General features: G+C 38.9%; 1 protein-coding gene across 1 annotated transcript in view; it reads right to left on the reverse strand.

Annotated features, from left to right (window-relative positions):
- Positions 1 to 21,090, reverse strand: part of Tox (thymocyte selection associated high mobility group box) — a 158,164-nt gene that overhangs the window by 22,069 nt on the left and 115,005 nt on the right. The window contains exon 4 of the mRNA XM_036179883.1: positions 11,488 to 11,718. Coding sequence (XP_036035776.1) covers positions 11,488 to 11,718 — 231 coding nt within the window. The remainder of the gene's footprint in view (positions 1 to 11,487; positions 11,719 to 21,090) is intronic.

Raw genomic sequence — 21,090 nt, forward strand, 5'->3', positions numbered from 1 at the left:
AACTTATATTTCCAAGGATTTGGGAGTCAAGAGTGGCAGGCAAGGGTACAGTAGGATTGGAATGGGATGGTGAATGGCTAGGGACACAACCTGCCATACCGTGTGACCTGCACATCATGTACTTTCCAACAGGAACATGGATGACATAGATGACAGCTGTGTGGACCTCACAAAAGTCATCTGCAATAAACAGACACTCATAGAGGCTTGAAAACCAAAGTAAAAGCAGTGGAAACTGAGACCTGAGAAGTGACCAGCCAGAGGTTACTATGCTTTACTTAAACAGAGGATACACTGGGGTATAAAGGGGTTCATCTTCTTCCCTGAGGCTGTTTTCAAGGTTCCGAAGTTCTGCAATCTTTTAAAATCAGCCTAAATGAACAAAATCCTCATCAACATTTATCGTGGAAATGGAAATGTGTTCCCCCTGCTGTGACTGTTAGCCAGACTCAGTTTAATATTGAGAAGTGGTGTAGAATCTGTTGGGGCAGTTAAGGATGTGCCTAAGGCCAAGCAGCCTGCAGTAGAGGGCAACCTTTACTTTCTAGAGACTGGGTTTGCTGTGCCGGACTCTGAAATTTGACATGTGAGAAGTATTATTTACTCATGAATTTATTATTGTAACTCCAGCAGAACATTTTGCCCAGGTAAACAAATAACTACACTTGCAGCCAAATTGTAACAAGACCTACAAAATGAATGTGATTTTTCTTCTTAATAGGGAGGGGGAGCCTGCAGCTTTGACTTTCACATCTACAGTTTTACATAGAAAAACTAATTAAAGCAAAGATGCATTAATCAGTGCAATATTATCATTTGGTCATCCTACTATCTTTACTAAATAAGAAACCAAAGAAGATCAGAAATCCTATTTAGGAGTTTTCTTATTGTTTGTAATAAAATAGTTAATGTATCTTTTTATTGAAGCATGGGAGTGTCGTAGATTTACAGGACGATTGCAGAATTCAAATTCCAAATCTTGTGCTGAAGTTCTCATGTGACTGCTAGAGTAAAGCATTTGAACATCATGACCCGACTTGGTCCAGCCACACGAGAAAACAGAGCACTTCTGATCTTTATTGATTGATTCCTGTTCTTTTCTGCAAGAGAGATTCCTCCTGCTAGTTTTTCCTTAAGCCCATTTCTCCATGACACAATTTGTAAATAATGGCTTTAAGCACACTCTTTACTCTTATTACCTTAAAGTGGTTCTGAGGGGGTTGGAGTGATAGCTCAGTGTTAAGAGTGCTTGCATACTAGTATGCGGGCTTGCTTTTGAATCTCCAGGACTCTGTAAATCTCTCAGCATGTCTGTGCATGCCTGTGACCTCAGAATCATGGGGTAGAGACAGGGAGATCTTGACAGCAGAGCTTGCTGGCCAACTGGCCTAGCAGAAATGGCAAGCTTCCTGTTCATTAAGAGACCTTGTCTCAAGGCAGTGAAGGAAGAGGTGCAGAGACCTTTTCTGATTTATGCATGCATGCATAAGGGTATATGTGCCTACACACCCAAGTGCATGCACGAATCACACAACACACACACACACACACACACACACACACACACACAAAATGGTTTTGAGAGCTATTTTCTCCCATACATACAGACAACTTAGAAACTTTGGAGAAAAATATTTAGTAGACAAATCTTTGACATTTCCAAGTGTCCTAAATAATTATATTATTATTCCAATTAATATGCTATGCTGTGTGTCCCATTAGCTAATTAGCATTCATTTAGCTTTTAGAGAGAATTATAACATATGTTGGTTTCTAGATGAATGCAATCCCAAAGTATTGCTTGCCCAAAGTATTGTTTCCTAAGTAGTAAAGGTAAGATGGCATGATTCTAGCATTTCCTGTCTTTCTTTCATTTGGTTTCTATTGGAACCACAACAGTGTAAGCATCCAACAAACATCACACAAAGTGTTAACATTCCAGCAATGTGTTGATGAACAACTCAGACAGAGAGATGTGTAACTCCTCCACTTCAGGCTGAACATACGGCGTGGTTCCATCCAGGATCAATGCTGTTATGGGATACCTGACTAGCATTCAGAGATCCCTGTTTCACAAATGGCTCCCCATTGGCTATTGATGATTGGCTATGTTGGGATCACTGTGTAAGTGCCTAAACACCACTTTAGGGACATGTAAGCTCATCACTTCACATTATGTGGATTGATGGGCCCACATGCTCCCAAATAGCTGCAGATGTTCAGAGGGAGAATTCAAAGGGGGGTCATTTCAGGAAGTGTATTTCTGTAATTATGTTTAAGGGAGAGTAGCCCAGATCAGAGTGAAAATCTGAGGTTGTCTACCCAGTAATAATTAGACCCTCCACCTTCGAGAACTGCTTAATGGTTCCAATACTACACACTGTGTATGCCTCTGGACTAGGGTGCTGTTTGAATCCTATATTAATGGAAATGTCCAAAGACCTAAAAAAAATGATATTCATATATAAGAATTTCACATGTAAAGGAAGTGGGGGAAATTCTCACTTTAGAACAGAAATTTCAAGATAACCGGTAAAATGTTCCTAAAAGATGTTTCAAACCTTCAAGTTACAGATGGAGAAAGCCCTTTATTTGCAGAAACCAAAGGGGTTGTAGGATTGTATTCAGCAGTGAGCAATCACCTCAGTGATCAAGTACACAGGCCTGATCTGCGAGAATGGATCTGATTTATGTCAAAGTTAAGTTTGGGAAAGACACAGTTTCTCTCAGGAAAGACAAATATTTTAAAGGTATGTGCTTCATACAGTAAATATTAGTGTTCTGCTGAGCTACAAAATGGCTTCCAAATGGGCCACAGCTGTTTGAAATAAAGTCCAAAGTTGGCCAGAAGTAGATTTAAAAATCATAATACATCATTTATCATTTCCCCAACTCATCCAAACACTTTTGAATTCATCCTGCCTTAACATAGTTATATGCTGTGGTTTGTTATTCCAAGAAAGCCACCATTTCCTATCTAAGGATTGCATCTTGTTGGTTAAACTAAAACATATATAACAGCTAACCCAAAGCACACACAGATAGACATCAGATAGCAGTTCTGGAGAACTCAGATCCTGTTCACATGATTCTGTGTCTCACCGAATGCTCTAAATACCACTGAGTACATGTGTTTTTATAGGCTGATAATCCCTAATTAAAATCAGCGGTCCAATGTCAGTGAATATGACACACTTAAACAGAAATATTTTATGAAATCTGTCAGTTCACTCTTGCATTCTTCCACAAACAATCCCCCAGCTAATGGAGAAAAGCAAAATCTTATACATACCAGCTAATTCCCTCTTCCTTCCTTCTTTCTGGCTCTGGCTCATAATCTCTAGTCAGTTTACTTCAACAGTTGTTATAATCATAGAAGAAAAGGTGCAAAGTCCTTCTCGCTTTGAATTCTACTCAAACCCCGTTTAAAACTGACAAGGTGTTGTCCTTTTTGGATGAGCACAATTGTCTTTTTGTTCTCCTGCTACCATTTCTTACTTATAGAAAATGCTTAGCAACAGAATTATGTGTGAATAAGAATAACGTCATCACAATGGCAGAAACACAGTTCAGAAACCTCTCGTGCACACCCCCTTTCGGGGATGCCTTATTTAGCTCAGTCGGAGAAAACACATCAGTACTTTACACACAGCGTGGTCCTAAGTATGGACATCTATCCATCTGGTCTAACTTGCTTACATTTTCTTAAGGGTGCCCTAACTAGAAAGGCTTGAGGTAGTCTTCAGAGGATGGAAATATTACAGGATGTGACAAAAATCTTGCTATTGATTCCTTCTGAAGATGGTCTGATACAACTGAAGGGTCACGGCCATGTTAATGCCACCTGTTCCTGGCTGGTAGGGATCAGAAACAGGCAGTTTGGCTTTAGGGATGGCTATAAAACATATCTGCTGATGTAACCAATGAAGATGACTAGCTGAATATCATGTTGCTCAATTACTCTTAATCAATAGACTGGCTCCTATGTGCCTAATGTATTGTGAAGCGCTAAGGGTACAGAAACAAAATAACATTTGAATTTATGCTTTGGTTACATATTTCTTGTTTTTGTGATCAGGCACTTTCATTTATACATCATCATTAGTTCCTCCAACAAAGATGTTGCCTTGGTATTATTTTACAGAACAGGAAACACACACACACACACACACACACACACAAAAAAACAAAAAAACAAAAAAACAAAAAAAAACAAAAAACAAAACAAAACCAAAAAAAAACCCAACAAACCAAAAACAAACCCCAACAGTGAAATACGGCAGAATCAGAAGTGAATCAAAGAAATCTGGTGGCAGGCATTTGTGTTTGCTCACTGTCTCCCCCTAGCTGTGAAAATACCCTCAGGTACTTCTTGAAATTAGAAATTAAGAGAGTCTGGTCTCTTTCTCATGGCAGAAGCCCAGCATGCAGGACAGCATCTGATACATAATAGGTGCTCAGGAAACACAGTCAGACAGGGTTCTGAGAAATGTGTCGGCAGGTGATACTGTCACAGTGTTGATATAAAAGGGTGCACTTACATAAGATATGACAGCTGCAATGGCATTAGACTGTATATTACATAAGACCACTGCTGTCCACAAAGCCCGTATCAACAGAAGTAGTATTATCCAGCCCGTGACATTATTTGTTGAATAAAAGTTCCTGCAGTGAGGTTTCACGTTTTATGAGTCAGCATAAGTTTGGATGGTAATGATAAGTTACTAAATTGCATCTTCTAAAATAAAACATACCTCATTGGGAACAGAGAAGTTAATAGACAGCTATATGACCTATCCCAAACATATGTACAAGTGATAAGTTGTAACAGACTTGAATGGAATGAATATCATGTTGGAGTTATCTCCTCACCAAAGCTATGAAAATTTTCCAATGAATTATTAGCTCTTACTGTGTATAGCGTATAAATATTCACACACCTGTATTACTCATGTTTATGCCCACAGTGCTGTGAAACATTCTCATTAATGTATCAGCATGTATATGTATATTTAAATACTTGGCTTTAGAAGTAAAATATGCTTAACATTTCAAATTATAATCTAATTGCTCACTTGCAAATTTCTATGAATATAAATTTTTCTTACATGATATGGTCTTTATTTTTTGCTAATTAAAATTTTCTTCATACATTATTTGAATAGTATATGTTTTTCAAAAATAATTTTTTTTTATATTTTATTGTTTCTTTCCAAGACTATCATATATGAGTACAATGTATTTTCATCATATCTACCTCTCCAAATCCCCTCCAATTCCTCCTGTGTCCTTCCTGACATCTCCCTATCAAATTCATGTCCTCTTCCTCTATGAAAGTGTGTGTGTGTGTGTGTGTGTGTGTGTGTGTGTGTGTGTGTGTGTGTGAAGTCCTGCCCTGTATACTTGGGTGTAGAGCCTAGGTTTCTGAATGAACAATTGCTTTATCTATGCTTTATGCTTCATCTTTTAGAAAGTGGGAAAACACAGCATGTTTACAAGTAAATGGCCAAGATAAACTTACACATGTGCCAGTGCTATAGTGTGGTAGGGTTTTCATTAATCTTAAGTATGGCTGGCATAAAATCCAGACTTTGTCCTAAGATAAGGAGCAAAAACCACAGCAGCATTTATATAGTGAGTGTCTGAGCACCAATGAGGAGTAAATGATTTGATTCCGAGGGCTCCAAGAATTTGTCAGCTGCTTCCGAAGTATAATTCTGGCTCTTCATATCCCTGCTGCTTCTAATTTAGCAGGACAGGCTCATAATTGAAGCAAATTAACTATTTACACTTGCCCATCTACTGGGGAAGAAGACACAGCAGCAGGAAGAAGAAGGAGGAAATTACATTCTCCCACTTGTGTCAGATCTGCCCTTATATAAACACATTAACAGTAATTTCATGAGGCGTCAAACATAGGAATAAATACTGAGAGATAAAATAATGAGGTGCTGCTATTGAGCTGAACTGCTGGGGCTAATATCCTTGGATATGAATTATGCATCCCGAAAGAAGGCATATGCTACAATATTCAAACGCCTTCCCTGCAAGTGATGTCTGCTCGTTAGGCTGTGCAACTCGAGGTAAATCCACTCTCTTCTTCCACAACAGGAGCAGCATTTACAAAAAATACCCTCTCCAGGCACCGTGGGCTGCGGTTTCCCTTGAATACCATGAGCTCAAGCAGGCTTTCCACTCCCTTTTTAGCACAACAGCATGTTTATTTAGCTTTTGGCTGCAGCTTTAAAGCCATTTAACGTAACGTAAACAAGAACATTTTGTTTGTAATTTGCTAAATGTCTTACAGCCCGACTGTGTCTCCAATTAGGAATGTAAGGTTCATTTAGTAATTTACATCTGGTTCTGATTTAAGGTGGCTTTCTCTGACTTAAAGGAACTCAAGAACCCTTTCCAACTCTCTGGGCCAATCTGTTCTGTTCAAAGCTGACCAGCCCTTTTATTTTATAGACTTTGAATTGTCTTACATTGTCGGCATAAGCTCGGGTCCTATACCACAGTGATCAGCATCAGAGCGATGAGAAATTTAGATGGAGCCTTATAATAAAGATGTCGAGGGTTGCTGAAATTCCAGGGAGCCATGATTCAAGAGGATGATATTGTTTACTTATTTTTTCTTCCTCTGCAGGTTCCAGTCAGGGAAAGATAAGTAGCAAAACCCGGCATCACAGCAATACTTGTGTTTTATCCCCTTTCTCCATCTGGTGCCTTTTAAACAACTTGGTATGCTTCTGTAATGGGTTCTCCATTGTCTTGCAAGTCATTAGCATTTAAAACCCCCAGTTGGAATCCCAAGCACAATTTTCTCTGCATTCCAGATTCAGTATTGTCTTCCCAAGTATTCAAAGGGAGCCATCTCCCAGTGTGTTCAGTGTCTTTGGAGGTAAAGATTCCTGAAGGAGGTCCTGTGTTCCTTGAGAATTGTTGTTAACACTTCTATTAGCTTTCTTTTGATTTCTCCTCTTTGCAAGAGTATTTGTGGAACCAAAGTACCTACAGTTTCTCACTCAGCATGGATTCTAAAAACTAAAGACCTGACCTCCGTGCTGACTTTTCACTCCTGCATGGACTCCACACTGAGCAGGCATGCAATGGAAACACATTAGGCATGTTCCTACTGGTTGGCAGAAAATTATTCAATTATAATCTCACTAATGATGTTTTCCCATAAATATTGTAATTTTCTGAGTCCCCAATCAGTCATAGATAACTGTCCATTTCCCCCAGTTTGTGTTTATATTTGAGGCCGCTCACGGTTTTGGGTTATTAAGACAACAGGGTTTTCAAGCAACTAAAGCACAAGAAATCTCCACCTCCTACCCAAACTGCCTACACAATGCAAAACCATCCTGTGGGCTTGTCCAAACTAATTTAGGAGTGTTCCTTTAAAAATACAGAGTATTAAATGAGAGTTAAGTACAGTTACTTTAAGTTTGAAGCAGATACTACAGTGTGTCGGCACAATGAGTCAACATAAAGGGAATGGACGGGTGGTAATGCAGCAGATGTAACATTTTGGGATAATTTTGACATTTTTTGGAATCTCTAGAGTGCCCTTTAGGCAGGCATGTTTGCCTCGCTGGCATCTCCTGCAAACAGTCTGCCATGGTGCAGCAGAGCAGAGGCTGGACCAAAGGATGCCAATGGGCCTGGGCCCTATGTGTGTTGTATGTAGTGTTGTAATCCAGCAGTTTGAGAACAATGTGCAGTCTGTGTCTTTATTAAGCAACAGCATCTTTAGATGAAAAGAATCAGTACTTCTGAATTCCTGTTACATCAACAGGGAACATCAGGCATGGCCACAAACCATCTTGGGGTGACCTAAATCGCTTACAACACCCAATTTGGATAATTCTCAGACAAGTACTCAAATTTCAAAATACTTGTATCTTTCAAGAAACATAAGATAGAAATATTTTCTTAGATGATCTTGGCATAAATCTGTTTTAGTCAGTAGATTTTAATTCTAGGATATGAATCATGTTGTCCAACTATTATGTAAGTCTGTTCTTTATTTACTAAATACAGTTTCCTTCCAACACTCCTCCATAAACCTCAGCTACCTCTATAAGCAAGAACCCCGGGGGAGACTCATTTTGAGTTACTTATAAAGTGAGAAGTAAAATGCAAAAGAGAAGGAAAAACATCTTGATGTTATAGGTGTCTGATTAAGGAGTCTTGTCTATTACATTGTAACTATAATCACATGGGAGTAATGTCCTCTTTTAAGATGACAGTTGATCATAGCAATTCTAATCTCTCTCCTCTCACTCTCATATGCATATCTACAGCTATAAAATCTCTCATATGCATATATATATAAAATCTCTCATATGCATATATGTAATCTCTCTCTGCACATGACACACCACACACACACACACACACACACACAATTAATCTTATACAGCTAGGCAAAAAGAATGTTGAAAGATATTTTAATAATCTTCTCTTGTTATAGTCAAAAAACAAATCCTCACTGTAATCAGTGGATGAAACTTAGCTCTGTACACTTGCTGTCTTTTGGAATTATCTGGTTTTGACTGCATGAACATAATTTTTTTTCTCCACCAGAAATAAGAGTGCAGACAGTTATTTTTATATTGGAAATGCAATAGCTCTCTCTTGAAAATCCCAGGTTTGAACCTAGGTAAGTCTTAGGACAATTGGGACCACAAAGATAGGTAGGAAAGGAGACTAAGTGTTAGCCTGAGAAAGGGACATTTTTGAAAGAGCAGAACAAAGGGGAACCATGTATTCCTTCTGATGAACGAGGGTTGCTGTGCACAGTCCCTGGGGAGAAGGCACTTTCTGGAACTTCCTCCAGGAAATTTAATCTCAGAGTGGAAGAGGACAGGGGTTGATGCTCAGGACTTCCAAGAGTATGTGAGGATTAGCAAAGCAGCAGAATAGGTAGGCATGGGTGCGACATTGTTCAGAGTATAGGGACAGGGCTGGGCTCTCTCATCCATGTGTGCTTTGACCATCAGTCAGCAATCCCTGCTGACAAGAGGAAAGATATCTGTACAGCTCCACCCTCAACTGGAAACCTCATCTAAGATCTGGGAGTACAGAAGAAGATTGAACTGAGTTAAGGACCATCTAGAAACTGGCTCCAAAATCCTGAAATGATCATGAGAGGTTTCAATTCAAATTAAACAATACAATGTTACCTGCTCTATTTACAGTCACATGACTGCATTAATCAAGTGCACAGAGTTCTTACAGTATATTCACCACCATTAAAGGTGGCTCTTAGCACCTCTTACTCTACAGGGAAGGTTTTGTTGGCATTCCCTCTGCCTGACAACCTTGAAGACATAAGGAAATGTGTAGAAATTTTGGGTTGTGACAGCTGTGGAGCCTCCATGGGACTGGACTAGGCCCTCTGCATAAACGAGACAGTTGTGTAGTTTGGTCTGCTTAAGGGACCTCCTGGCAGTAGGATCAGGATCTATCCCTGGTGCATGAGATGGCTTTTTGAAGGCCATTATCTATGGTGGAACACCTTGCACAGCCTTGATGCAGGGAGAGGGGCTTGGACCTGCCTCATCTGAATATACCAGACTTTGTTGACTCCCCATGGGAGGCCTTACCTTTTTGGAGGAGGGAATTGTGGGTGGATTGCAGTGGCGGGGAGAAGGCTGGTGGGGAGGAGTAGGAGGAGGGAAGAGAGGGGAATCTGTGGTTGGTATATAAAATGAATAAAAATTTTCTTAATAAAAAATGAAAGGCAATTTCCAGTCATGAAGGATAACAGACTTAGCAGTAGTTGGTGATGGGAGGTTAAATTCTGTTTCTTGGCATCTGCTTTTATCACTGCAACCATCATTGCTACTAAGTTTGTCAGGAAGAGAACTGTACGTTAAATGGCAAGTTCTCCTCATAGTAGCTATGTCCCAGATATGTAAGCTAGAGATATCAACAGCAGAGTGGAGATGTATTTGTCTTGCTTATTGCCAAATCTATTTTATCTGGACAGTGCTTGGTAAATATATGCTCAAAAATATTTGTTAAATAAGTGAGTGAACTTAATTTTCCAGGCTCTATTTAATAGATTCTGGACAATTCATTATTCTACTGTGAGTACTGAGTAGAACAAAGGAGATTATGCCAAATGTCTTTTAATAGTATAAATCCTACTTATAATATATACTAAGATTCCTATAGAGCCTGTAAAGTTTTCTTTTTTAAAGTCCAAATCTACTCTTTACTGTGTGTGTTTGTGTGTGTGTGTGTGTGTGTGTGTGTGTGTGTGTGTTGTGTGTAGGGAGGGAGGGAGGGAGGGAGGGAGAGAGAGAGAGAGAGAGAGAGAGAGAGAGAGAGAGAGAGAGAGAGAGAGGATCTGTATGAATATGGTCCTGTACATGCCAGGCACATGTGTGGTGGTCACAGGACAATTTCAAGTGCTGGCCATTCCCTTCCATGTTGTTTGTGGCAGGGTCTCTTGGTTGTTATCTGCTGTGAACGCCAGCCTAGATGATCCCTGAGCTTCCAGGGATCTCCCTATCTCTGCCTGCATCTTACTGTAGAAGTGCTATCATTTCTGGCTTTATATGAGTCCTGTTCTTTACTGGTTTTGAACTCAGGCCTTTATACTCGTGTAACAAGTATGTCAAACATTCTTCTCTGGACATGGTGAAGAGCCACAAACATTTCTTTCAAGAATCAAATGTGACCCTAAAACATGATTAGTGCAGTAATTTTCATTTCACAATAGCTGTGTTTATGTTGTCATGTTGATAATTTATTCATTATCATACTTATTTAATGTTTGTGGCAATAATTCTCCATTTCAACAATGGCCATCTAGCCTCTAGTTTAGACAGAGGATTGGTATTGCTTCTTCATGTGGGTAAGCTCCATCTACTTTTTGAAATTTTATGCCTCACCCACTTGAAGATCTCCTACGTGACTCATGGCACTGCTGGTATGTCTCACATGTCCTTCCCTAAGCATGGCCCTCAGTCACACCATGGACATCCATAAGTAAAGACAGGGAAACCAGCCATGGAGACAAGGGCAAAATATAAGTGAGGGGTTGAATAACATATTGGGGTGGTCTTTAGGGAAGGGTGGAGGCTCTTAAACTTTAGGTCCATTTTGCAAAGAGCACAAAGAGTTTGATGATAGGGTGGATCTGAGTGCTGAAGAGAGGCATGGACAATTTTCAAAGGTGAACTTTTAGTCTCTATGCTCACACTGCAGCATTAAGATGTAATCCTGGCTGGGGTAAGTGGAAGTCCTTCCAAAGGTAGCTACTCTATATGAACTTTGAAACAAGGAAACTAACATACTACTTATGAAAGAGTATAAAGAGAATATAAGATTAAGAGCCCTCTGTTAAAGTCTGGTTTAGGTAGGGACATTTTCTGAGTCACACTTATGGCATCTGACCATTTTCCCTGATGCTCACCAAAGCTCTTGTTTGCAATCAAACTGATTCAATCCATTTCAAACCCTTCTTACCTGTTTCTGCTCTTCTCCAAGGCCATCCCACATTGAAGCCACAATCTTAGAGACTTCACCAAAGGTAGCATTTGGATTTTGGCCCTTGATGGCAGCCTGAGTATCACGAAAGAACAAAGCATAGGCAGACACAGGCTTTTGGGGTTCATTAGGGTCCTTCTTCTTCTTTTTTTTTGGAGTTTTTGGTTTTTTTCCCATATCAGAGGCAGGCCGCTTCTCTCCACCATTGATCTGAAATAAAAATCAACACAGATTATGGAGGAACTGAGAAAATTGTTGGCTGAATCATATTTCTATTCCTCCTTGACACAGACACAGAATGCCACCCAGACAACACCCACACACAGATATTTCTACAAGGATGGAGGGAATTGCTGGTGTCATTTTACACATAAATCTTCATATTTTGTTTGGGGTAGAACTAAATGGTAGAATGCTTTTCCAGCTTGCTCAAGTTCTTAGAATTGATCCCTAGTGTCACAACACAACAAAACACTACAAACAAAAAGACAACGTATACATTCATGTAGTCTCCATACTCATCCTTTTCTCAGTTCAAATGACCCAGCTCTAACATCTTTGAAGCCTTTTGTAATTTTCACTGGCTATGCCATGCCTAGCTGAGGCATCTGTAGTTTTACCTAACTTTGCTTTCAATCTTACTGTAGAAGTGCTGGGGTTACAAACCTGTGATAACACTTTACATGAGTTCTGGGGATTTGAACTCAGGTTCTCGCATGTGTCAGCAAGCACTTTACTACTGTTAAATGCTGCTCCTTCTCTCCCTTCACCCTTTTTCTTTCACTGTAGCTGTGACAGCAGCAACCTGCTCTTGTAGTGATCTTATTGGGTTTACCTTCTTCTGTGGAGTTCTGACTTAGCTTCCTAAACTTTAAACATTGGGTCAGCATCTCTAACAAAGCTTAATTGTTCTTGATTTTAACTGAGGCTAATGGATGTGGTTGGGGGTGGGAATCCAGCAAAGCTTATGGTTTACAGAGTGGACAGGCTCTAGGATCTAGAACTTTCTGCAATGATGGCAAAATTTATTTTTTTATTAAGAATAATTTTTTATTCAAAGATCCCCTTCTTCCCTCTTCCCACCTTTCTAGCCTCCTTCTTCCAACCTACCTTCCATTCCCTCCTACAAGAAAGTAAGGCCTCCAATGGGGAGGTAGAGGCAGGTCCAAGCCCTTCCCCCTGCCTCAAGGCTCTTTGAGGTGTCCCATCATAGATAGTGGGCTCCAAAAAGCCTGCTCATGCACCAGGGATGGATTCTAAGCCTACTGCCAGGGGGCCCCTTAAACAGATCAAGCTACACAACTGTCTTGCTATACAGAGGGCCTAGTCTAGCCCCGTGCAGGCTCCATAGCTGTTGATCTAAATTTCATGAGTTCCTACTATTTTGGTTTGGTTGTTTCTGTAGGTTTCCCCATCATGATCTTGATGCCCTTGCTCATAGAATCCCTCTTTCTCTCTTCGACTGGACTCATGGAGCTTGGCCTGGTGTTTGGATGTGGATCTCTGCATTTGCTTCCATCAGTTACTGGAGAAAGGCTCTATGATGATGGTTAGGGTATTATCCCATCTGATTATTGGGGTAAGCCAGTTCAGGCACCCTCTCCATTCTTGCTAATAGTCTAAGCTGGGGTCATCCTTGGGGATTCCTGGGAACTTCTATAGTACCTGGTTTCCCCCTAACCCCATGATGTCTCTCCCTATCATGGTATCTCTTTCATTGCTCTCCCACTCTGTCCCTGTTCCAGCTTGACCATTCCGTTTCCTTATGTTCTCATTTCCCATCCACTACCCTCCATTGCCCACTGCTCATGCCCAGTTTACTCAGGAGATCTCATCTATTTGTCCTTCCCAGGGCGATCCATGTATCCCTCTTAGGGTCCTCCTTGTTCTCTGGAGCTGTGGATTGTAGTTTGGTTATTCTTTGCTTTACATCTAGTATTCACTTATGAGTACATGCCATATTTGTCCTTATGAGTCTGGGTTACCTCACATAGGATGATATCTTCTAGTTCAGTTTGCCTGCAAATTTCATGTCATTGTTTTTCTCTGCTGAGAAGTATTCCATTGTGTATATGTACCACATTTTCTTAATCTATTCTTCAGCTGAAGGGCATCTAGGTTATTTCTAGGTTCTGGATACTGTGAACAGTGCTGCTATGAACATAGTTAAGTATATGTCTCTGTGGTATGATTGAGCATTCCTTGGGTATATACCCAAGAGTAGTATCATTTGGTCTTGAGAAAGATTGATTCCCAATTTTCTGAGAGACCACCACACTGATTTCCAAAGTGGCTGTATGAGTTTGCACTCCCACCAACAGTGGAGGAGTGTTCCCCTTGCTCCACACCCTCTCCAACATAAACTGTCAGCAGTGTTTTTTATATTAGCCATCCTGACAGGTGTAAGGTGGTATCTCACAGTCGTTTTGACTTGCATTTCCTTGATGACTAAGGATGTTGAACAATTCCTTAAATGTGTTTTGGCCATTTGAGATTCTTCTGTTGAGAATTCTCTGTTTAGCTCTGTAGCCCATTTTTTAATTGGGTTGTTTATTATTTTGATGTCTAGGTTCTTGATCTTTATATATTTTGAAGATCAGCCCTCTGTCAGATGTGGGATTGGTGAAGCTCTTTTCCCATTCTATAGGCTGTTGTTTTGTCTTATTGACCATGTCCTTTGCTCTACAAAAGCTTCTCAGTTTCAGAAGGTCCCATTAATTAAGTGTTGCTCTCAGTATCTGTGTTACTGGTGTTATATTTAGGAGATGGTCTCCTGTGTCAATGCATTCAAGACTACTTCCTACTTTCTCTTCTATCAGGTTCAGTGTAACTGGTTTCATATTGAGATCTTTGATCTACTTGCACTTGAGTTTTGTGCATGGTGATAGATATGAATCTATTTGCAATCTTCTACATGTTGACATCCAGTTAGATGGCAAAATTCTATAATCTACACTGTCCTATTTGGCTTTCACAAGCCATATGATGGCAATGAATGCTTAAATGAATGATATGAGTTTTATCCTTTCTCAAATTCAACTGGAGACCAGTATCCAATGGCTAATACATTGAAGGCTTCACTTGCAAAATTTAGATTCCAGAAATTTTGGAACAACTTAGATCAGCATTTTACTCTGTTTAAAAATAGATTCAATATTTCTCCACTGTTCTGAGATTATTTAAATTGTTATTCTGATACAATCAGAAAAGATACACTGAGTGTGCTTAATGTACCTAGATGTGAATAACATATTTGTTGCTAAGTAAAGATGATGTCATTCAATTCATCTCTGTAAAATAAGGATTCTAGTGAGGATTTCGTTCCAGCTCTTAAGTCGTATGACTTGAAAGGAATATATAATGTTGTTACCTGTGAAGATCCCTGCTTACAGGGACCTGTCCCACTGACCTGAATCCTGTTTACACAATCTCCCAGCAATGGCTACTCTCACAGCTGTTCTGACCTGTATCTTCTGTGGTTGTTTTGTACTTTTCCTACTTGTGGATACTGTATGACTTATTCACGTAACATGATTGGTGATACAGGTGTGTAAAGCCCACTGTGCACAGGACACACATTCAGTCAAGAGTCCTATGAATATGTCAGAAGATCTAAACTCACACCTTCCTTCAGTTAACCATAAGCTCTGTTGTCTTTCTTAAAGCAATTTTCCTGAGCTCCTGTTTTTCTACCATAAGTTAGTTCAGATCTATTTTTTATAATTACTGTAATGTACATATTTATATATTTTAAAACTTTAAAAGCATATTCAAATACAGGTGATGAAACTTTAAAAAAATTAACTCATCAAAGAAATGCAACAACATCATCTTTGTTTTTGATAATGTAAAATTAATTTAAAAGATTTGTTTAAGTTCCAACAAGAAATATGAAAAAAGCTTAGCGAATTATTTGGCTTGGTTTCTATTTGAGAAAGACAGAGACCTGAGAATGACAGTTAAGATGACAATTATTGACAACTGATGATTGCTGTAAGTGGGACAGCTGATTTTCTACAGGGATTTGGTACTGGGTGGCTACCTATGCTCCACTACATGGTCCTATACCCTTGTGCATACACATAACACTTAGTGGACCTAGTGGGTTTCAAAAGAGTACATAAAGTTGGGAGGTGTGGTGGTTTGAATAAGAATGACCCTATAGGTTCATATATTTGAATGTTCAGTCACTAAAGAGGATAACTGTTTGAAAGGATGATAAGGTTAGAAGGTGTGGCCTTGTTAGGGGAAGTGAGTCCCTGGGGGTAGGCTTTGAATTTTCAAAGCCCATTCTAAGCAGGAGTCTCTCTCTGCTGCCTGTAGACCCAGATGTAGAACTCTCAGCTACATCTCCAACAATATGTCTGCCTGCATGCTGCCATGTTTCCTGCTGTGATGATAATGATTAACCTCTGAAACTGTAAGTCAGTCCCCAGTTAAGTGCTTTCTTTTGTAAGATTTGCCTTGGTCATGGTGTCTCTTCACAGCAATGGAACAGTGTTAAGACAGGAAGGAGAGTGAGAGAGGGTACAGGAGAGGAATTAGGCAGAGAGACTGGGGGAGTTAATCACTATACATTATGTGAATATATGAAATTATTGAACAATAAAAAATTGTTCCACTTGAAAAAAAAAAAGAAATTGGCTACTCTGAAATTGTCTACTCTAGGAGATCAAGAACCCCATAGTGACACTATGTTCTGAATCAAGTTAAGATATTCCAGATTACATTAATCTGAGGAGTGATCCAATGAAACTGTGGAGCTTCCTATAATTCTGTCAAAAGAGAAGGTCAAACATGGCTGCCCATGGAGAAGCTTTAACAGTACACCTAGGCATGGGATGCTGATCTCATCCAGAACATCTCAATTCCATTTGACTACCTGACACATAAATGTACTGAAAGAAAAATAAGCTATCCCTTTTGTCTCTGCTAAGACTACACATGCTCATATTTTTCTCCTTTTTATAACCAATTCCTCAAAGTACTTTCCTGTGCTGGCTGTGCATTGTCTTTTATCACTTCCTGGTACCTCCAACTCTCGTAGCTTATCATAAAGTCACCATTGCCTTCACTGAATAACCCAAGTTCCCTGGGAAGGTGCTTCTCTTAGTCTTAGGACACCAACCCTTAGGTTCTTCTCTTATTTTGCTGGCCTTGATGGTCTTAGGATCATTTCTTTGGCTCATCTTTTGTTGTATGGTCATTTTGTAGTAGCATGCTTTACTGAGTTCTGTGCTGTAAACTCTCTCCCCTTATGAATCTTATAAGCTCATAGGTTTCTATTACTATCTGTGGTTGGATGATTGTGAGGTCTGGGCTTCCCTGATTTGACATGCATATGAGCAACTATTATGTGATGTTGTTATCTGAAAATCTTAATTAATTGTCAAACTCAAGTCAGGCTCCTGTGTTTGCTGAGTTACCTAGGTTTCTATTCATAGCATGTAACAGACGTCTAATTACACAACAATGTGCACATGGTTGCCATGCTTTTTTCCCAGCCCAAGTGGAAGTGTTACCAAGGTAGGGTCAGTTTTGCTTATACTAGCACTTATGTGATTCCTGAAACACACAGTAAATACTTAACAGTGGCTATAGTACCAGTAAATAAAATAATATAAACTAATACTTTGAAGGAAGGATGAATTAATGTAAATACAAATAGTTTCTGTTACAGGAAATTACTCACAGACTTACTTGAGCACTTTAGGCTAATAAACAAATATGCATTAAAAGAAAAATCATGGAAGGTTTTATTTTAAAAGTATTTGAAATATTACTAGCAATTTCATTTCATATAGGATGTATCTTTGTTACTTTATTCTTTATAGTTTTTATAATGTCTAATTTTATAAATTTTATAATTTATAAATATAAAAATTTATATTTTTTGTCATTTACATTCATAACAATACAATCTTTAAAAAATAAAAGGAGTCAATGAGATTGACAATGAAGAATGTTAAAGCTGAGTGTGTGAGCCATCTTTCCTGGAGAAGTGTAGTTACCACTCCTTAACAAAGAAGTCACTCTTTATAGCAAATGGAGACCAGCATATAAATCCATAACTGCATACAATGTAGAGATCACCAGATCATGGGGAACCCAGGCCCAACAGATGCATCAACCTCACAGCTCCTGCATCTATGGCTCAGGGGACATGGAGGAAGAGGGAGCCGAGAGCTTGAGAGAATCACAATACCGGGAAGTCTGCTGTGAGCCAGTCTTTCCTAAAAATAGCTGCATAAACAAGACCAGAAAAATGGCTATTTCATTGACATGCTTATGTGAAAGAAGAAATATATCTCAGGGTCCCACCCCTAGACAAAGAATTATAGGCAACTAAAGACAGCTGAGAGAAGAAGAATTAGCCTCTCCCAGGGATGAGCCCCCTTACTACTTGTCCAATGCAGAGTGATAAGCTCTAAAAATCTCAGCAGGTTATATCGATATATTTGTGCATACACATATATATATATGTCATAATCAAAGAAAAGGAAGCTATAAACTTGAGAGTGGAGGGGACATGGGAAAGCTTTGAAGAAGGGTAGCTGAGAGGGCATGGAGGGAGAAAGAGAGAGGTGAAGTGATGTAATTCTATTTCAATTCAAACCATATTTGCAAAATATGATATTAAAATGGAGTAGTCAAAGTAGATAAGTATTCAACTATGGATGACTGTTGAGGATATGGCCAGCAGCATGGTCATCCCAGTAAGCAAAACTATAGTATACATTTAAAAGTTGCTGAGAGTATATTGTAAACATCCTCATTAGCAACAAAACAAACAGCAAAAAACAAAACCCAGTAACAAGAAAACAAAAATCAGTGACCAGGTAAGATAAAGTGGTGGGTGTTAATTAATTATCTTGACTGTTATAATTATTTCATAATATACATATACATCAAATAATTATGTTGCATACCTCATATATAATTTTATTTGTCAATCACAGCTTAATAAAGCTAGAAATAAAAGAGGTGATTGTGACATTTAAGGGAATATTTCATCAATGGTGGGAATAATTAGAAATGGAACAAAGCACAGATAAGTCCATGCTTATTCATAGAGAATATTACCTATATCATTTTAAAATTTAATTAAAATAGTAATGATTAGACAAATTGAAATAGTTACAACTGACAGTTATGCCACTCTTCCCAGAAGATAGCCAAATGTCAAGAGATAAACCTATCATGTAATAAATTTTTTATAAAGGATATCTCCAAAATTATTTAAATAATTTCCTCCTTCCAACCACAAAAATTCAGGCTCATTTCATTGTAGTTTTCCTGGGTTCCATCTGGTCCACAGCTGCTTAGACCCAAGTAAACACACAGAGGCTTATATTATTTAAAACTACTCTGCCATTAGCTCAGGCCTTCCACTAACTAGCTCTTACACTTAAACTCAGCCCATTTTTGTTAATATATATGTTGCCATGTGTTCCATGGCTTTACCTGACTGCCATTACATGCTGCTCCTTGGACAGCAGGCTGGCATCTCCTGACTCAGCCTTCCTCTTCCCAGAATTCTCCTTGTCTGTTTATCCTGCCTAAACCTCCTGCCTGGTTCAAACTTGTAGTTATATTAGGTGTGTTTTCAAGGTCAAGCAGATATATATTTTAGATAGACAGGTCATCTTCAAACACTTCAAAGACCTACAGAATATAGCATTTAAAATGTTTTAAAAACTTAGACCTTTCTGGACAATGAGACACATCTCCTCCTGGCAGGACCAATTACTTCAAGGAGAATGATGGGCAATAAATAAACTCATTATGGAGTTTACTTTATTTATGGCAAAAATTAGCCACTGCACAAAGAAAAATGTGCCCTTGCATTGACTGAATGATAATATGGTGTATAAACTGGACATGCAGGACCCATAGGAAGGTGACCAGTTAACTTGGCAAGACGAGGTGGTCCTTCAGGTTCCTGCTTTGCAGAAGAAACTGCCAGATATTCTACAGGACATAGAAAAAAGTGTCTGAGAGACTAGGCCTATGAGCTGAAGATGGATGCCACAACATTGCAGAGGAACTTTGGATGACTATCCAGGTAGCTAACTGTCTCTATCATTCTAGATTTTTGGAAGTTGCTTACAACATACTTTCCTATTTACCTAAGTAATATTATATCTTTCTGGGGATTTTGATGTAGTTGAAGACTAGATAGTTATAATTTTCCTTGGTTATAATAAAAGATAAATTAGAAATAAAACTTTAAACTCACAATTATAGGATAGAAAGAATATTTTCTTTAATTTTGCCAAATACAAACAGACTAGACATTGTAACTACAATTCTTGCTTGATAACTGTTCTATTATATACTTTTACTATGTTAAGAGTTAAAGCCTTCCCTTTGTTTAGAAAGAAAATGGGAAATGCTGTGGGATAATGCTCTTGTACACTGATTGGCCAGTAGCCCATCAGGAAGTATAGGCAGGGCCAACAGAAGAAGAGAATTCTGGGAAAAGGAAGGCTGAGTCAGGAGTTGCCAGCCAGACACAGAGAAAGTAAGATAAGACAAAACTGAAAAAAGGTACCAAGCCACATGGCTAAACATAGAGAAGAATTAAGGGTTAATTTAAGTGTAAAAGCTAGTCAGTAATAAGACTGAGTTAATGGCCAAGCAGTTATAAATAATATTAAGCCTCTATGTGATTATCTTATAGAAGGCTGCAGGACTGTGAGTGAGAGATTTGTCCTGACTGCAGTGCCTAGGCAGGACTGGAAAAAATCTTCCAACTACATTGCATTTTAAAGTTGGTTTTATAATAATTCTTCTCTTTGTTTAATATTAATATTCTATTTTTTGGATGACTGATGTGGTAGTTTGAATATAGTTGGCCCCCATAATCTCATAGGGAGTGGTACTATTAGTAGGTGTGGTATGATTTTATTGGAGTAGGAAGGGGCTTTGTTGGAGGAAATGTGTCACTGGGGGGCAGGCTTTGAGATTTCCTATTCTCAGGATACCACCCAGTTTCTGAGTCTATTTCCTGTTGCCTTCTGATGAAGATGCAGCCAGCACCATATTTGCCTGCACACCAACATACTCCCAACCATGATGATAATGGACTGAACCTCTAAAACTGTAAGCTCCTACTTCAACTAAATATTTTCCTTTATAGAGTTGCCATGGTCATGGTGTCTCTTCAAAGCACTAGAAACCCTAAGTAACACAACTGAATAAGGAAAAGAATCTGTAACAAAAGACACTGAGTGATGTGTAATGAAATACAGACTATAATTATGAAGCAATGCATAGCACATTCTAGGGAACCTTAAACCATCCATGCAACCAACCTTTCCAGTTAGCTGTCTGGAGACTTTCCAGACTTTATTGGCTTGATTTTTAGGGTTGGGCAAACTTTTTGTCTTAATGTCATTTTGTCTTAATGCCAGAGTTTCGTTTAATAGAAGGAAGCATTTCATGATTTCTGATTCTGTATTCTGAGGGTACAGGAAATATAATCTATGTGCCACAGGTATTCCTCTGAATCTTTGGGGACGTGTCTGGTATTCCTAAGAAACAGCTAGGAAGCTGTGATGTCACTCCATCTTTAAGACC

The sequence above is a fragment of the Onychomys torridus genome, chromosome 2, assembly GCF_903995425.1.
Source record: "Onychomys torridus chromosome 2, mOncTor1.1, whole genome shotgun sequence".
Classification (NCBI taxonomy): Eukaryota; Metazoa; Chordata; class Mammalia; order Rodentia; family Cricetidae; genus Onychomys; species Onychomys torridus.